The 16,246-nt window shown below is 33.0% G+C and overlaps 1 protein-coding gene across 2 annotated transcripts; it reads right to left on the bottom strand.

The window, feature by feature from the left end:
- Positions 1 to 1,482: 1,482 nt before the first annotated feature.
- LOC134707266 (STING ER exit protein-like) lies at positions 1,483 to 16,000 on the bottom strand. Of its 2 annotated transcripts, none has more exons than XM_063566888.1 (7): positions 15,931 to 16,000; positions 11,263 to 11,377; positions 6,231 to 6,272; positions 4,713 to 4,836; positions 4,273 to 4,362; positions 3,496 to 3,588; positions 1,483 to 2,319 (listed from the first exon to the last, which is right to left on the bottom strand). In XM_063566888.1, the coding sequence occupies exons 1-7, from the start codon at positions 15,983 to 15,985 to the stop codon at positions 2,269 to 2,271; spliced, it is 570 nt and encodes a 189-aa protein (XP_063422958.1). In that variant the 5' UTR covers positions 15,986 to 16,000; the 3' UTR covers positions 1,483 to 2,268. The 2 variants fall into 2 exon arrangements, with proteins under 2 accessions (XP_063422958.1, XP_063422957.1); XM_063566887.1 differs by lacking the exon at positions 15,931 to 16,000 and adding an exon at positions 13,622 to 13,814.
- Positions 16,001 to 16,246: the final 246 nt, after the last annotated feature.

The raw sequence follows: 16,246 nt of genomic DNA, 5'->3' as shown, positions 1-16,246 counted from the left end.
GACTATATTTGGTGTATGGAAATATTTTATAATGTACATGTCAGTCTTGCAGGTTTTACTTGACCTTGACCTCATTTTCACGGTTCATTGCTCAGTGTTAAGTTTTTGATTTTTATGTCCCACCTACGATAGTAGAGGGGCATTATGTTTTCTGGTCTATGGTTCCGTCTGTCCCGCTTCAGATTAAAGTTTTTGGTCAAGGTAGTTTTTCATGGAGTTGAGGTCTAATCAACTTGAAACTTAGTATACATGTTCCATTTGATATGATCTTTCTAATTTAAATGCCAAATTAGAGTTTTTACCCCAATTTCACGGTCCACTAAACATAGAAATTGATAGTGTGAGTGGGGCATCTGTGTACCATTGACATTCTTGTTTGGTCTGTTTTTCTTTACCTATAAGGAAAAGGTCAACTTTATTTGTTGTATGGCATGTGTTTATGTCTGTCTGGAGGGTATCATATGACCTTGACCTCTTTTTCATGGTTCATTGGTTAATATTAAGTTTTCCTGGTGAAGGTTGTTTCTTAGATAGTGGGTCAACTATATTTAATGCATAGATTAATTGTAAGGTGTAAATGTCTATCTGGTATGGTTTCTCTGACCTTGACCTCATTTTCATGGTTCACTGGTCAATGTTTAGTTTTCTTGGTTTAGTCTATTTCTTAGAAACTATAAGCAGTAAGTCAACTATATTTGGTGTATTGAACAATTGTAAGGTATGCATAAAATTGAGAGTGGAAATGGGGAATGTGTCAAAGAGACAACAACCCGACTGTAGAAAAAAACTACAGCAGAAGGTTACCAACAGGTCTTCAATGTAGCTAGAAATTCCCACACCCGGAGGCGCCCTTCAGCTGGCCCCTAAACAAATATATACTAGTTCAGGGATAATGAACGCCATACTTATTTCCAAATTGTACACAAGAAACTAAAATTAGAATAATACAAGACTAACAAAGGCCAGAGGCTCCTGACTGGGGACAGGCGCAAAAATGTGGCAGGGTTAAACATGTTTGTGAGATCTCAACCCTCCCCCTAAACCTCCAGCCAATGTAGAAAAGTAAACGCATAACAATACGCACATTAAAATTCAGTTCTTGTTTTATTCATCTGACCTTGGCCTCATTTCCTTGTGTCATGGTTAGTTTATATGATACTCGTAGTAAAGCTTTATAGTTAGAACTATCAACATAAAATTAGAGGTTAGTGAAGGAGGCAAAACGTTTCAGTGTGTGCACTCTTGTTTTAGTTTGTCAAGGTGAGACAAAAACTAATAGATCAATAAAACGTGCAAACAATATACAAACTACTAAAGGGTAGAGAGATTAGCTGTTACAAGGTAAAAACTCTTCCTCTATTCTGGTAGTCCAAATCTTCCAAACTTATTTAAAGATTTTGATAGTTATCCTTCTTGTATGGTATTCACAATTTCAAATTGATCTAAACTTACATATATTACACAGTATAATTACTAACACTATTGAATTCTCAATATTTTTATACAAAAATGGATCTTGATTTTTACAATCATCAATTTTATCTTAAAACATGAATAAAATAAAACTTCCTTTTTTTTGTTGACACATTAATGACAACCAATTTAAAGAAACATACTACTTCACTTTCTTTCTACACACTAACATCTCTCCAATCTCACTTTACACCATCAATCATAATTTTATTCTTACTGCCTCATTCTCAATCCTCAATTTCATAGAAGTTTAACAAAAGTTTTATGACATTTATAATAGAAATTTGTTTCCATGAAAGCTATGGAAAATGTTGCTTCAAAAATGACAGCTTAATATTAAACATCACATGAAACATTTCTACATCTTTAGAATTATATGCAAACTATAAAGCATACTGTGGATTCATTATTTTTTGTGGTATCATACCAATTTTGGTGGTTTTCATTGGTACAGGCAGGTGAATCACAAATTTAAATGTTCAAGGAATCTGAAAATACAAGATTTCCTCAATCCATGAAAATTAATACCTACGAAAATAAATGAATCCACAGTTAAAACATAGCAGATACATATTCCTACATACAAATAATGATAAATTTTATGAGCATATGTTGGAAATGCAAGTTTTTACAATCCATAGGTCTCAGTACAAACTTCTATATTCAATCTTTATAACAACAACTCATATCAAAGCATGAATAAAACTTATTGTACAAAAGATGTCCATGTTATATACATTGTATATTGTTTATATTTACAGACAGTCACATGACTATATCACATGACTATGGTTCTCACGTCTTGTCAATCAGTGTTCCTTTTGTCTTTTTCTTTGCCTCTTCAGCCTGTAAATAGTACAAATGTATTAAAATATATATTCAAAATAGAAAACTATAACAAAATCAGATAAAAGAAGAAAGCATTTTAAACTGGCTGTTATGTTTATACATGAACGGACACAAAACAATCCTAGTGCTAGTTCAAGTAAGTACAAGTGATCAAGTGATCTACAGGTAGGTTAATAAGTGTATCTATATTTTGTTCTCTCTTTTTTTGTGTGTGTAGGGGATATTTCCTTTCATTCAATTATTTTTGTAATTACACCTTATGTAAGAATCCGGGGTTTTTGATTGGTTGATAGCCAGTGTATTTTTCACCAATTTACTGTTATCAAATGAATATTGTTCATTTTTAACACTACTGTGGTATTTGTTAAAAGGATATGCCTTTTTTACCCTGCCAAAAAATACTTTATCCAACCTGACGCTTGTAACGTCACGATCATCAATGCGTTTCAGTACATTAACATTCGGTGTAATTAAACAGATATATCATGTTCTTGAGGGGTATTTGTGAAACATACCAGTCTTGAGAATGAATTTCCCTCGCCTTACAGCTCATGAAATTTAACATTCTCTCGACTGGTATTTTTCGCAAATACCTCTCCTAAACATGATATATCTGTTCAAAATACAATATGAAGGACAGTTAAATTAAATTCCATTGTTTAATACATCAACTATAATTTATATCAATACATAACATTTGGATTTTTTTTTTGTTATCCCCAATATGGTTAACAAATGTATTATTGACATTAACATAAACAAGAATGTGTCCTCAGTACACGAATGCCCCACTCGCATTATCATTTTCTATGTTCAGTGGACCGTGAAATTGGGGTAAAATCTCTAATTTGGCATTAAAATTAGAAAGACAATATCATAGGCAACATGTGTACTAAGTTTGAAGTCGATAGGACTTCAACTTCATCAAAAACTACCTTGACCAAAAACTTTAACCTGAGGCGGGACAGACGGACGAACGGATGCACAGACCAGAAAACATAATGCCCCTCTACTATCGTAGGTGGGGCATAAAAAAAGGTAGGTGGTTTTCTCTAGGCAGTCTAGCTTCCTCCACCAATAAAAACTGGCCACCACAAAATAGCCCAAAAGCGGTGTTTAAAACACAAAATTTCAAGCCAAATTTTAACAAAAAAGTGACATTACTATAATTACCTCTTCCATCAGCTTTCTTTTATTCATTCCTTTTCTTATTAACTGCTTCTCTATTACTCTGGCATTAGCAGCATATGAGTCAGCTATTTCTTTCTATAAACATAATTCAATTGTTACAATGAGGTGTAATAAATTTATAATATCAATAACTACAGAGTACAGTCACTATTGTACCTGATATTTATGAATTAATTTATATTGACCTACATGTATCATAAAGTTGAGGTTCTATGGAAATCAATAGGACCAAAGAAAACTGTTAAGGCAGAAAGTTTCATGAAGGATTTAATTTCATTTTCAATATATCTATGAAAGGAAACCCCCCAAGAATATTTAATCTACATACAATGTCGCCTCCATTTAATTGAAACCATTAAATTAAATCCACATGAAATCTTATGTAGACAGTAGAGACAAAACCACAAAATATTTATCCCACGAAAATTAATGTTTCTACAGTAACTTCAGAAACTCCATTCTGAAAAAGCTTCAGCAATGGTTTTCATTATCCAAACTAACCTGGTTTGTCTAGATGTAGTCATCTAGCTAAACATATTTAGCATAGTATTATTGCATGTATGTCATTTTCAGCCATTTGATCTCAATAGAAAATAGAACCAAATCTCAGAAATCTCATGCATGAAAAACAGGCAGGGTTTACGTTTCTGTTCTTATTAATTTCATAGATAAATGTCAATAAAAATTGTGTTTAAAAATATTGTGCACCAAGAAAAAAATTATAATGTTAGCCAATTTAATTGTGATGAAAATACTTACAGCTTCTAATTCATCTTCTTCATCTTCCACTGTTGATACTGTTACTGAACTGAATTTACCCATGTTCTTGGTATGTTTAGTCAGTGTTACCTATATAAATAAAATAAAAACAGAGTTATAAGTAAAGGCAAAATAGGTTTATTCTTATCTAAATTAGTTTATCCAATTAAATTATAAGTTCCAATAGAACTTAGCACAACTTGTATTCAATAAATATCATTACCCCCTTATGACAGTAGTTATCCATTTGTTTGATGTGTTTGAGTTTTTGATTTTGCCATTTCAGTTTTGAATTTTCCTTTAGGGATTTCTTTTTTTTGTTTACTTTTTTCCTTTACCTGGTAAAAAGAATGTAAAAATTTTCAGTAATACATTGTATGTCATACATGTATTAACAAAATTAAGATTCTGGACGTATACTGCTTTCCAATAAAACTCACTTTTTTAGATTTTGAAATCTGACTATAAACATCTGTTTTTGCTGCATCCCTCTTCAATGCATTTTCAACAATAAACATCACATTACTGTTACCTTGGTGATGATAACACAACCATAGTCCACAACTAAAAAGACAAATTAGATAAATGAATCAATTAAATCCCTTTAAGTAAATGCATGGTTACCAAATCAAATGCAAGTCAAACTTGTCTAATTAAAAACCAAACTTAACACTATAATGTTAAGCTCAATGATTTGAGGAGTTACAGCGTTCTACAACATAACTTTTATAACTTTAAAAACAATGACTTGTAAATGCTTGCTTTTGATATTGAGTCACAATCTCTTAGCTTCAATTAGAGTTGTTGCACATATTATCTGAGACTGGTAGAGGAGGGGCTTAATCATGTTAATTGGTTTTTTTTACTTATCAAACATATTTGCTTCTACAGAATGTTATCCAAAACTTCAACTACTACAGAAAGAAATCAAACACTTCTACAGAAAGAAATCAAACACTTTGAAATGACAACTACAGAATGAAATCAAACACTACAAAAATAGTCAAACACTTCTACAGAATGTAATCAAACACTTAGATACTGTTGTCAGGTCATTAAAGATTGCATATTTTAGCGTTAATATTGATTCACTTATAGGGTCTGTGCATCAGAACTAAACACATTTATTAAAAAAACAGTTGTTGGCATGACACGGGTTATGTTCTTCTCATATAATATGTTATAATGGTATGATACTAAACCCCTAACGGGAAGGATTGTGCCTGACATTCATATGATGAAATCATAATCTTTCAATCAGTTTAATTGAAGTCTGGAGCTGGTATGTCAGTTAACTGCTAGTAGTCTGCTGTTTATATGTATAATTGTCATTTTGTTTATTTTCTTTGGTTACATCTTCTGACATCAGACTCGGACTTCTCTTGAATTGAATTTTAAATGTACGTATTGTTATGCGTTTACTTTTCTACATTGGCTAGAGGTATAGGGGGAGGGTTGAGATCTCATAAACATGTTTAACACCGCCGCATTTTTGCGCCTGTCCCAAGTCAGGAGCCTCTAGTCTTTGTTGGTCTTGTATTATTTTAATTTTAGTTTCTTGTGTACAATTTGGAAATTAGTATGGCATTCATTATCACTGAACTAGTATATATTTGTTTAGGGGCCAGCTGAATGACGCCTCCGGGTGCGGGAATTTCTCGTTACATTGAAGACCTGTTGGTAACCTTCTGCTGTTGTTTTTTCTATGGTCGGGTTGTTGTCTCTTTGATACAGACCCCATTTCCATTCTCAATTTTACTTCTACAGAATGTAATCAAACACTTTGAAATGACTACTACAGAATGAAATCAAACACTTCTACAGAAAGAAGTAAAACACTTCTACAGAATGCATATGTAAACAAACACTCGACAAAAGGTGGTCAAATACTTCTACAGAATGTTATTTAAAAACACTTCTACAGAATGTTATCAGATTCTTAGTGTACTAAATCTTACTTTTTACATTTCTGTCTATATTGTTTCTCTATGCCTTCCGGTCTGAAACGAAAAAAAGGTATTGATTAAATTGAAGTACATATCTTAAAATTACCGAGCTGCAGACCAAACATGAAATCAACCACTTTGATTAAGCCAAGTAAATCTTACTATTAGTGTCTTTGAAGGTAATGTAACCAAAAAAATAGATTTATTTTAGAACTTTACTTTATTCAGTTTATAGAGGAATGGGAAAGATACTGCAAATAAGTATACAAATATACAAAATTTGTAACTGCTGGCAATAACGGATGGCACCCTTCCCCCATTGTCAGGCTAGCGACAGCCATTTTGGAAATTCCATAGTCAAAGAGTGTATCTATAGATGTCTTTCAACATTGTTGTAAAATTTCATAAATTTTGGAGCATATTGAAATTTTAGACATTTTTGCTGTTTCCATGGTAACGGTGGCCATTTTGAAAATTCCGACTTCAAAATGCAACTTTGCACATGTCAGTTACCATGTCTGTAAATTTTCATCCAGTTTGCTGCACTTTATTTTTTTTTGAAATTTGAACATTTTTTCTGCAATCAGGGTTACAGTAGATAATTCCAAAATTCTAAAAGCAGACATCTCATTGCCAAATGTCATGCTTTATATCAGTACAGTTTCATTGACTTTGGTGAAATACTCTTTAAGAAAATGCTGATTTTATGCATTTTCCCATAGGGTCAATGTTAAACTTGCCCCCAGTTTCCATGACAACAGCGGCCATTTTGGACTATCCAAATATTGTCTTGACATCTTAGCCAACTGGGCAACATTTTCGTAAAGTTTAATCCAGTTTCACTGGGGTGAAGCTGATGACCGTAACTGCATTCACAGTCATCCCAAGATGTCTGATGAAAAATTGGGTCAGTATTTGTATTGTCTGTTTTAATAAGTGTTTCTATATCATTTTCTTTACAAAGCATACATGTACATTGGTATGATGTAGTTGTATAAAAGATTAACACTGAAATCGCAAATTAATAACAAGAAATGTGTATGAAATAGGAAATTGGATTTGAAAAAAATCGCTAAGACATTTGTAAGATGACCATAAATCGTGATTGAATTTTTTTCAAGATGACCGTAAATTATTAAAGGTTACTGTAACATTTAAAGGATGACTATCAATACTAAGAAATATCCGTATTTGTATTTCCTTTTTTGTATTAAATAGTACATCGTGTTGCAATAAAAGGTATGTACAAGACTGCATTATCCTATAGGTAGAAGAAAAATACATAGTTCACCGTATGTAGCCTCCAAGTACACGCCAAAAGATTTTTTTTTATATCTGGGATTCCTTTTAATATCATATATAATTAATACACCAGTTTAAAAATGCCAAAACATGTTCACCCATTGACATTATATTGTTTCAACTACCATAATGCAAGTGTTCTTTATAAATTTCAGATAAGTACATGCTTTATCATTTTGTTATACTTCATTTTAAAATTCTATATTTTGATTAGCTAATTATAACAAAGGTGTTAATTTACTATCACATGGCTGAGTGGGTAACAATTTTTTGGAATGTCACCCTCTCTGACCAATCAAAATCGATAATTTAAAAGGACAATGAATTGAATTTACATGGCGCAGATTTTAGTATTTGAATGTCAAAATAAAAAAATGAAAAATCTTGCCTCACTTTTGTTGTTTTTCCAATACCTGGTACGTTGTTATGTACGCAATGTCATCGAAAATACTTTTAAAATGAAATTACACTGTAAAAGAAAAATGTTCCTCAAATTTGAAAGTCAGTGGCAATTATGTAGAAAAAGGGTGTCAAACGGAATTAAAAAATGAACTTTATTAGGACGTTAGTTTTCTCCTTTGAATTGTTTTACATTGTTATTTTGGGGCCTTTTATTGCTGACTATACGGTACATACTCTACTCATTGTTGAAGGCTGTACGGTGACCTATAGTTGTTAATTTCTGTGTCATTTTGGTATCTTGTCTCATTGGCAATCATACCACATCTTCCTTTTTTTCATATTTATGAACTACTAGTATTGCCTAATATTAAGGCACAACTTAAAAAGTTAGGGCGATACAAAGACTTCATTTCCGTATTGAAATCCATATCTAATGGAATATTTACTGAACTTGTAACTGGATGTCGGAGGGTTTTATTCCCAGTCAACAATATACTCCACATGATATGTTTCAGAAACGCTGTCATTCTGGATAACTATCAAGAAACTGTTCAAGGGTAAGGGGGTTAACTTTTTAGGGTTATAAAGCTAAAGGACTACTAGGATCAGCTGAAAACATACCAGTAAAACCAACTGAATGCAGAATAAAATTTGCAGTTCCAAAAAGCTAAGATTTAAGGATATTTCTTAGTATAGACAGCCATCCGTTTAAAGTTGCGGTCATGCTTTATAAATTACGGTCATCTTTTAACCAATTACGGTCACCCTTGTTATGAATCACTGATCCTGTTACGGTCATATAGATTATAATTTACGGTCATCTATCATTTTTTTCAAATTTAATTTCCAGTTTTATACACATTTCCCTGTAGTAATTTGTGATTTTCATGTGAATCTTTTATAACTTTACATTGTACCAATGTATGCTTTGTAAAGAAAATGACATAGAAACACTAAAACAGACAATACAAATACTGACCTAATATTTCATCCGACATCTTTGGATGACCGTGAATGCAGTTACAGTCATCAGCTTTACCCCAGTGAGTTTGGTCTTATAGCATAAGAGTTACAATTTTTGATATTTTAGGTGTTTCCATGGTAACGGCGGCCATTTTGGAAATTCCAAAGTCAAATGGGACATTCTCATAATCGTCAAATAATAATACAACATGAAGTTGAACCAGACCAATAATAGAAATTGTGTTTTTCAAATTTTGTTACACTGCTGAAATGAGCCAAAATTAGCCCCCTTTTCAGTAAAATAAGTTTAAAATTTGTTTAATAATTCAAATAGCTTATATTTGTATATCTATACTATTAAACGAGAAGACCTCATTTTGGGTGTCGCTTCTCTTCTTTCCTCAATAAATTAATCATCATGCCTCTGTGTCCTATGGGTACAGTGCATAATCGCATTTGTCATTCATTCATATGATTATTCAGATTGAGTTATCTTGGGTGAAAAACGAGAAAAAAGACGTCCGGATATGTTTCCGTCATTGGGCGAAATTTTAAGACAGATTAGACTTCCGGTTTGTGTTTTTCGGTATACTTTGAACATACATTAATACTACGAATACAGTGTATTTTCTGTCTTATATCGTCATTGGACGAAATTTAAGTCAGATTAGACCTCCGGTTTGCGTTTTTCTCTTTACTTTGAAACAAATACATATAGAGTGGGGTGCTCATTTTCGCCACATCTTTTCATGTTTTCTACAGTTTCTGTTCAGGTCTAAATGTTTTTGAAGTATACTGATATTTCTATATGAAGATAACTTCAAATGCAAAATATTCTTAAGCTTGAAAACGTGTTTGCTTGAATATAATCATCTGAAAAGATAGATTAAAGGGTGTTTGAAATTTCTTGATTTTTTGTCAATGGGGGACACATATTCGCTGTTTTTACACATCTATTTTAAATCAAATAACCGCAGCTTTTAACAACATTGATCAAATTAATTTCATTAAAGAGGAAAAGCAGACATTTCAAAGGTGTTAAGAACTGAAATTTAGGGCATTCAGTCAAAGAATTACATAGAAATACTTCTTTGAATTTGTGTTTTTTCTTCGGGAAATTGGCCAAAAATCGTTGTCCGTTTTTCGGTCCTTTTTAGTAGGTGCCACAATTTTGTCTCAGTATTAAAAAACAATCATATTTGTAATAAAATATCATTTACCAGCATATGTCTCCCGTTTCAGCCATCCTTTGAAGTTTTTACACCTAAAAATCATAAAACGGCGAAATTGTGTCCCTGGCGAATATGTGCACCCCACTCTACTACAAATAAAGTGTATTTTCTGTCTGATATCATTTTCAAGTTTACTATCCACGGCAGTCACAGGGTTTATTTAATAGAGAGGGTCTGAATAATATATCAATGACCGCTGTGGATCAATTATTAAACTGAGAATTGACTGTACAAAGAAAACACACTTTTGGGACGTCTGGAACAGGTGTTTTTAAGATCGAAACTTCAGGATTGACCATTTTGGGGTCCGGGATTTCTTTTTTCGAATTTCGAGATGTCGAGATATTTAATTTGTATAATAAATTCAAAACCTCTGGATTTCATGTTTTAAGCCTGGGATATTGGGATCAGGGCCCCTCCGCAGTGGCGGATCCAGAAATTTTCATATGCAGGGGCCAGTTGACCGCCTAAGAAGGGCCCACTCCGGTCATGCTTCAGTGATTCCCTATATAAGCAACCAATTATTTTCCAGAAAAGGGGGGGCCCTAAATCTGCCTCTGCCACGACCCCCCTTTAATGAATGTTCAAAATATACAGATAAGCCCTAAAATTATTCACGTGTCATTAAAATTAATAGATGACAAACAAAAAAAAAGGAGGAGTCTGTCACGGAATAGAAGTTCCTTCATAATATAAGTCTGATTGGAAAAACTATTCTGGAATATTATTTCCACAGGAATAAATATTACAGTGGAAACTTTATTATAAACACTGTCATAATACCTATACCTGTCGGAACAAATATTCTATAAGAGCTAGAAAAACAATTATCCTGTCCCAAATTACCTATGACTTTTGTTACCTTTTCTGAAATTCTCAAGTCACTAAATGTTTTACAAAAAAAGAAGATGTGGTATGAATGCCAATGAGACAGCTCTCCACAAGAGACCAAAATGACACCGTAATTAACATTTAAAGGTCACCTTACAGCCTTCAACAATAAGCAAAAGCCGATACTGCATAGTCTGATATAAAAGGCCCCGAAATGACAATGTAAAACAATTCAAATGAGAAAACTATCAGCCTTATTTATGTACACCACATCTTCCTATATCTATTGACATAATATTATATATTTATGTTACCTTCTCAGAAACACAATATCATCTGGTTCACAGGTTAGTCTATGTGCATGTTTCTGACTGTCTATTACTCTTGCATTATCTCTTCTTCTCATTGGTAACTTATCCATTGCACAATCTGAAAAACAAAAAAAACAAGAGTGCATGTGTTGTTGTTCTAATCGTATACTTACAACATGTACATGATGTACTTGTAATTCCAAGTATTACCAAAAAGGAAAGTAAGTGCACATGGCTGACAGATTAGAAAAGCACTCATGCTTCGTAGCTTATAACTACATTGTACCATTGACTATCGATATGCTGAAGAAAAATGAAGTCTTTCTGTTGCAAAGTATGGAAAAGTTCATTCAACATGTTGAAAAATTCAAAAGTACACTGGCAAATAGTAGGTACATTTACCTGACAAATAAAACAAAAGGTTGTAGATTTTTTAACAATTATTTGTGTCCATTTTATTAAAGTAAAAAGACCAATTCTAAGAAACTTTTGTTTTTAGCACTATCAAATGATAATTCAAATGAGGGATTGCTACTCATCCCTATAATAGGTGTCCCCAACATGTTAAATATAGAAGTTTAGAAAACAAACTAGGCCAGCTGAAGCACACCTCGGGTGCGGGAGTTTCTTGCTGCATTAAAGACCCATTGGTGGCCTTCAATGGCTGTTGTCTGCTCTATGGTAGGGTTGTTGTCTCTTTGACACATTCCCCATTTCTATTCTCAATTTTAATCATAAACACTTTCCTCATGAGTCATGTACATGTTCACAATGGAAATATTTTAGGGATACAACAGATTATGAGAAGCATTCCCAAACCGGTAATATTAATACAGGGAAAAAACTTTAAGGGAGCCCAGTCGCCCATGGCTCCTAGATTTTGAGCTGGGCCCCTAGACTTTCAGATAAAGTTATTAAGTTGAACATATAGAAAATAATTATGAAATATCTGGTCTTGGCTCCCTGTTTGAAATTCCCAAGTTTAGTCCCTGTAATACAACACTACTATCATGATTATAGATTTCATACATGTATACATGTATATACTTAGTGTTACTTTAGGGTGGTAATGGGGGTACTTTCTACTGATTTTGACACATCAGATCATGACATCACCTTATTTTCCCCCCCCCAAAATGACGTAAATACATGTAAAGTCTTTGAGACCTCTGATATATTACAATAAGGATATTTTAACGAATCTCGGTAAAATTTTAATCAATTTGAAGCTTACAGTAGCTGAAAATTAAGAAATAATTCATGGAAGCCATAGATTATTGGAAATTTACACTTGGCCTGGGCCGTGATATTTAAATTTTATCCTGAGCGTTAGAGAGGGATAAATTTAACGAATATCACGGCCTAGGCCATGTGTAAATTTCCAATAATCTATGGCTTCAATGAATTATTTCGATTCTAAAAGGACAAACATGATCATTTAAAAAAACTGAAGCGAGGGGGGTAAAGCTGTGTGTGTGGCTGTTCTTTTTTACTCCCTGTTAGATAAAGTTCAAACATTCTAATAAATCCGTAGCTTGCATGGATTATTATTTCGTGAACAACCGCTAAAATAAAAATCTGTTTCATTCTCAAAACCAACAATTGTCATTTTGATTTACATGTTTTTCTCGTAAGCTACATGTACATGTACCGTCAAATCCAAAGTTGACATTTCGTAACTAAGGAGCCGCCATGTTGACTTGCTGAAATCAGTAAATATGGGAATTATGCAATAGAATAGAAAATCAAACAAAACCTACCTTGACAATCAATTTTATTACAGTAGTAAACAACATTTCAATGGTCATGATGGTTCACGTAACAGAAAACTTTCAACTCTAGCGTTTTCATTTGTATGACGTCATGTTTTGAAATGACTTAAATGCGTCAAAAACATTAATAGACTTTCGCGGAATTTTATTTGATTTTAATTTTATTTGTTTCTCCGAGATTTTGTGCATTACTTCTTTTTATCATTCATCCGAATAAGAATAAAAGTGATTTTGTCTTTTTTTTAATAGCAATTTGTAAAACAATAAAATCGGCAGAGGGCTTGCAAATAGGCAGAGACATATAATACAATTGTATTATATGTCTCTGAAATAGGTTTCAAGACATTTGGATTTACGTGGGAAGTATATAGTAACAGCCATATATTATGTACACCACGGCGTCTGCGCTAAGTATAGATATATCGAGAATTTTATCACAGTGTTATTTACAAAGCGAAAGAAGCACGTCATATTAGAATGACAGTTTGAAGACTAACGGTAAAGTATAAACTGATAAAGGACATAAAATAATTTATTTACTACCCTATTTTAATGCTAATAAAGTTATCTTATCTTATCTTTTAATGTACCTAAAATAAGAGACATTTGACCACAAATACAGTAGTATACATATAGAGGTTTTTCTCCCTGGTATTCCTCCTGATCTTTGGTGTCCGTACACACTACACTTCTTGAAACAACTTTAGGCATTTTGTTAATTAATTACAACATCGTACAAACGTTACAATCATGTCGCTTAAAACATTAACCAATTGACAAATTATCTCCCCTTATACGTATTAATAAAAATCATTTAATCTTTGCAAAATTTGATCCACTTTTCAACCATAAATATTTTTGATAAATTTAAAAAAAAATCATTTAATACTATTAGATTGTATAAAAAAGGTTATTTCTGATTTTGATATGATGTAAGCGTTTAAGTTTTGGCCAGATTGTTCTGATCTAAAATCGATTAAGGTATAAACAAAGAATATATTATTTTTAAAACTGCAACCGACCACAACAACCTAGTACGAATTAGAAAATGAAACAATCCGTTGTAGATTCCGTGTGTGACGGTTTAAAGTCCGAGGCGCTTTTTTGGATTTAAAATCCCGAATATTTGAAAGTCAAGAATGTATAATACCCTAACTAAATTTTTCAGTGTGCCTGTCAACATATGGACTGCTAGGGGGCACGTGCCCCCTCTTTTGTGTCTCTGGTCAATCCGGCACTACAGTGTCATGTTGCTATTGTCTTCTCTTGTCTTATCTTATGTTAAAATCATGTCTTTCAAGCATCACCTCTGGCAGAGACATATAATACAAGCATCATGTCTTTCAAGCATCACCTCTGGCAGAGACATATAATACATCACCTCTGGCAGAGACATATAATACATATAATACAATTGTATTATATGTCTCTGCCTCTGGTTAAAGAATAAAATAAAAGGTGTATTTAACACCATGACTAAAAGTGTATTTATGCTTTTATAAAATTTAAAATAAAAGAATATTTACTGATTTTAAATATTCACTGACTTAGTGATTGCAAGCAATTCTTATTTTTTTATTCACCGATAATGGAAAATAATATCGTTTTACGTCTAATGTGCAAAAAAAGCAGTATTTTTACTGATAAAATTCAGTGAGAATGGAAATGGGGAATGTGTCAAAGAGACAACAACCCCGCTACCAACAGAAGGTCAACAACAGGTCTTCAATGCACCGAGAAATTATATTTTATAATTCGAAGAAAGTCTGTAAATCTTCAGTTACATTGACAGTTACAGAGCAAGGCACTAGCATCCAATATTACTGGTTGTGTACTGATTTCTAGTTTTTCTGTTCTTCATTTTGCGCAGAGCTCGCCTATTATTGATAATGTGTGAAACTGGGTTTTTTAAAATGAGTTCAAGCAAATGATAGTTACTATCAAAGGTCAAAGCAGGACATAAGTGAATGAAATTGTCTAATTGTTTTAAAGTCCAGTCCTCAAATAAGAGTTATGTTTGGTTGACGTTACTTGATTGTAATCTGTCCTATTACATTGGAGAATATATGTACCAGTACCGAGTAGCGGAAGTTTGATAGGGAGAAGCTTGAAGTCTTTAAGGCAAAATCTGGACACTTGCCAGAGCATTGTATAGATGGACAGATTTGAAATTAGATGTTGAAATAAATGAAATCATGATTCGGAAGTAGACAGAAATGGTATCCACTTGTTCGACCCAGAAGGTGTCAATTGCTTTCATGATTAAAATTTTCCACTTTAATTTCGAGTTCTCTAAAATATTAACGATTTGACTGATGATAAGCGGTATGTTATCGGAGACATATAATACAATTGTATTATATGTCTCTGATGTTATTAATAAAAATCTGATTTTTGTGAACCAACTAACTTTTATGGATGTTGAAATAAGGATTTGTATTTATGCAACTTGCCTTTCTATAGAGTTCTCTTGTTTTAAAATATTACTAACCAGTGGCGGATCCAGAAATTTTCATAAGTGGGGGCCCACTGGCTGCCTAAGAGGGGACCGATCTCGACTACGCTTCAGTGATTCCATATATAAGCAACCCTTTTTTTTCGGAAGGGGGACCCGGGCCCCCTGCCCACTGAATCCGCCTCTGGTAACAGTTCCTAAAGTTTATTTATGGATTTTTACTGATTACTGGAATTCATTGTATCTGGCAGTATATAAACGACCATATCTGTTGAGTTCTTGGGAAAAGATAGATTTTTTTTCATGCTTTTCGATCACGAGAATACTTCAAGTGTTTCCATTTGTTTGGAATTTGGTAGTAGTATTTCTAAGCATAAATAAGTACTCGTAACACATAAACTTGGAATAATCGCAGGCATGTCATGGGATTAAGGCCCTTCTTACCATGCAAGCCTGTCCCATCAAGTTGTGCATAGCTCTCCTTGCTTTGTGAGGTCATGTACCGTCATCATCGACCATCCGTTACTAGTATGTATATTTTTCAAATTCATACACTTCCTCTTTTGCCGGGCAGCTGTCAAAATGAAAACTAGACAACAAAAAAGAGGATGGCCTGAAATGGTGAATGTATCAAAGAGATAACAATCCGACCAAAAAGCAGACTACAGCCGAAAGGCCACCAATGGATCTTCAATGCAGCGAAAAATCACGCACCCGGAATCCTATTGATTACTGTGACCTTTTATAAATAAATATTGAT

This window comes from Mytilus trossulus, chromosome 2 (assembly GCF_036588685.1).
Source record: "Mytilus trossulus isolate FHL-02 chromosome 2, PNRI_Mtr1.1.1.hap1, whole genome shotgun sequence".
Lineage (NCBI taxonomy): Eukaryota > Metazoa > Mollusca > Bivalvia > Mytilida > Mytilidae > Mytilus > Mytilus trossulus.
Note: the sequence above shows the minus strand (reverse complement) of the source record. Positions and strands in the feature narration are given on the sequence as shown.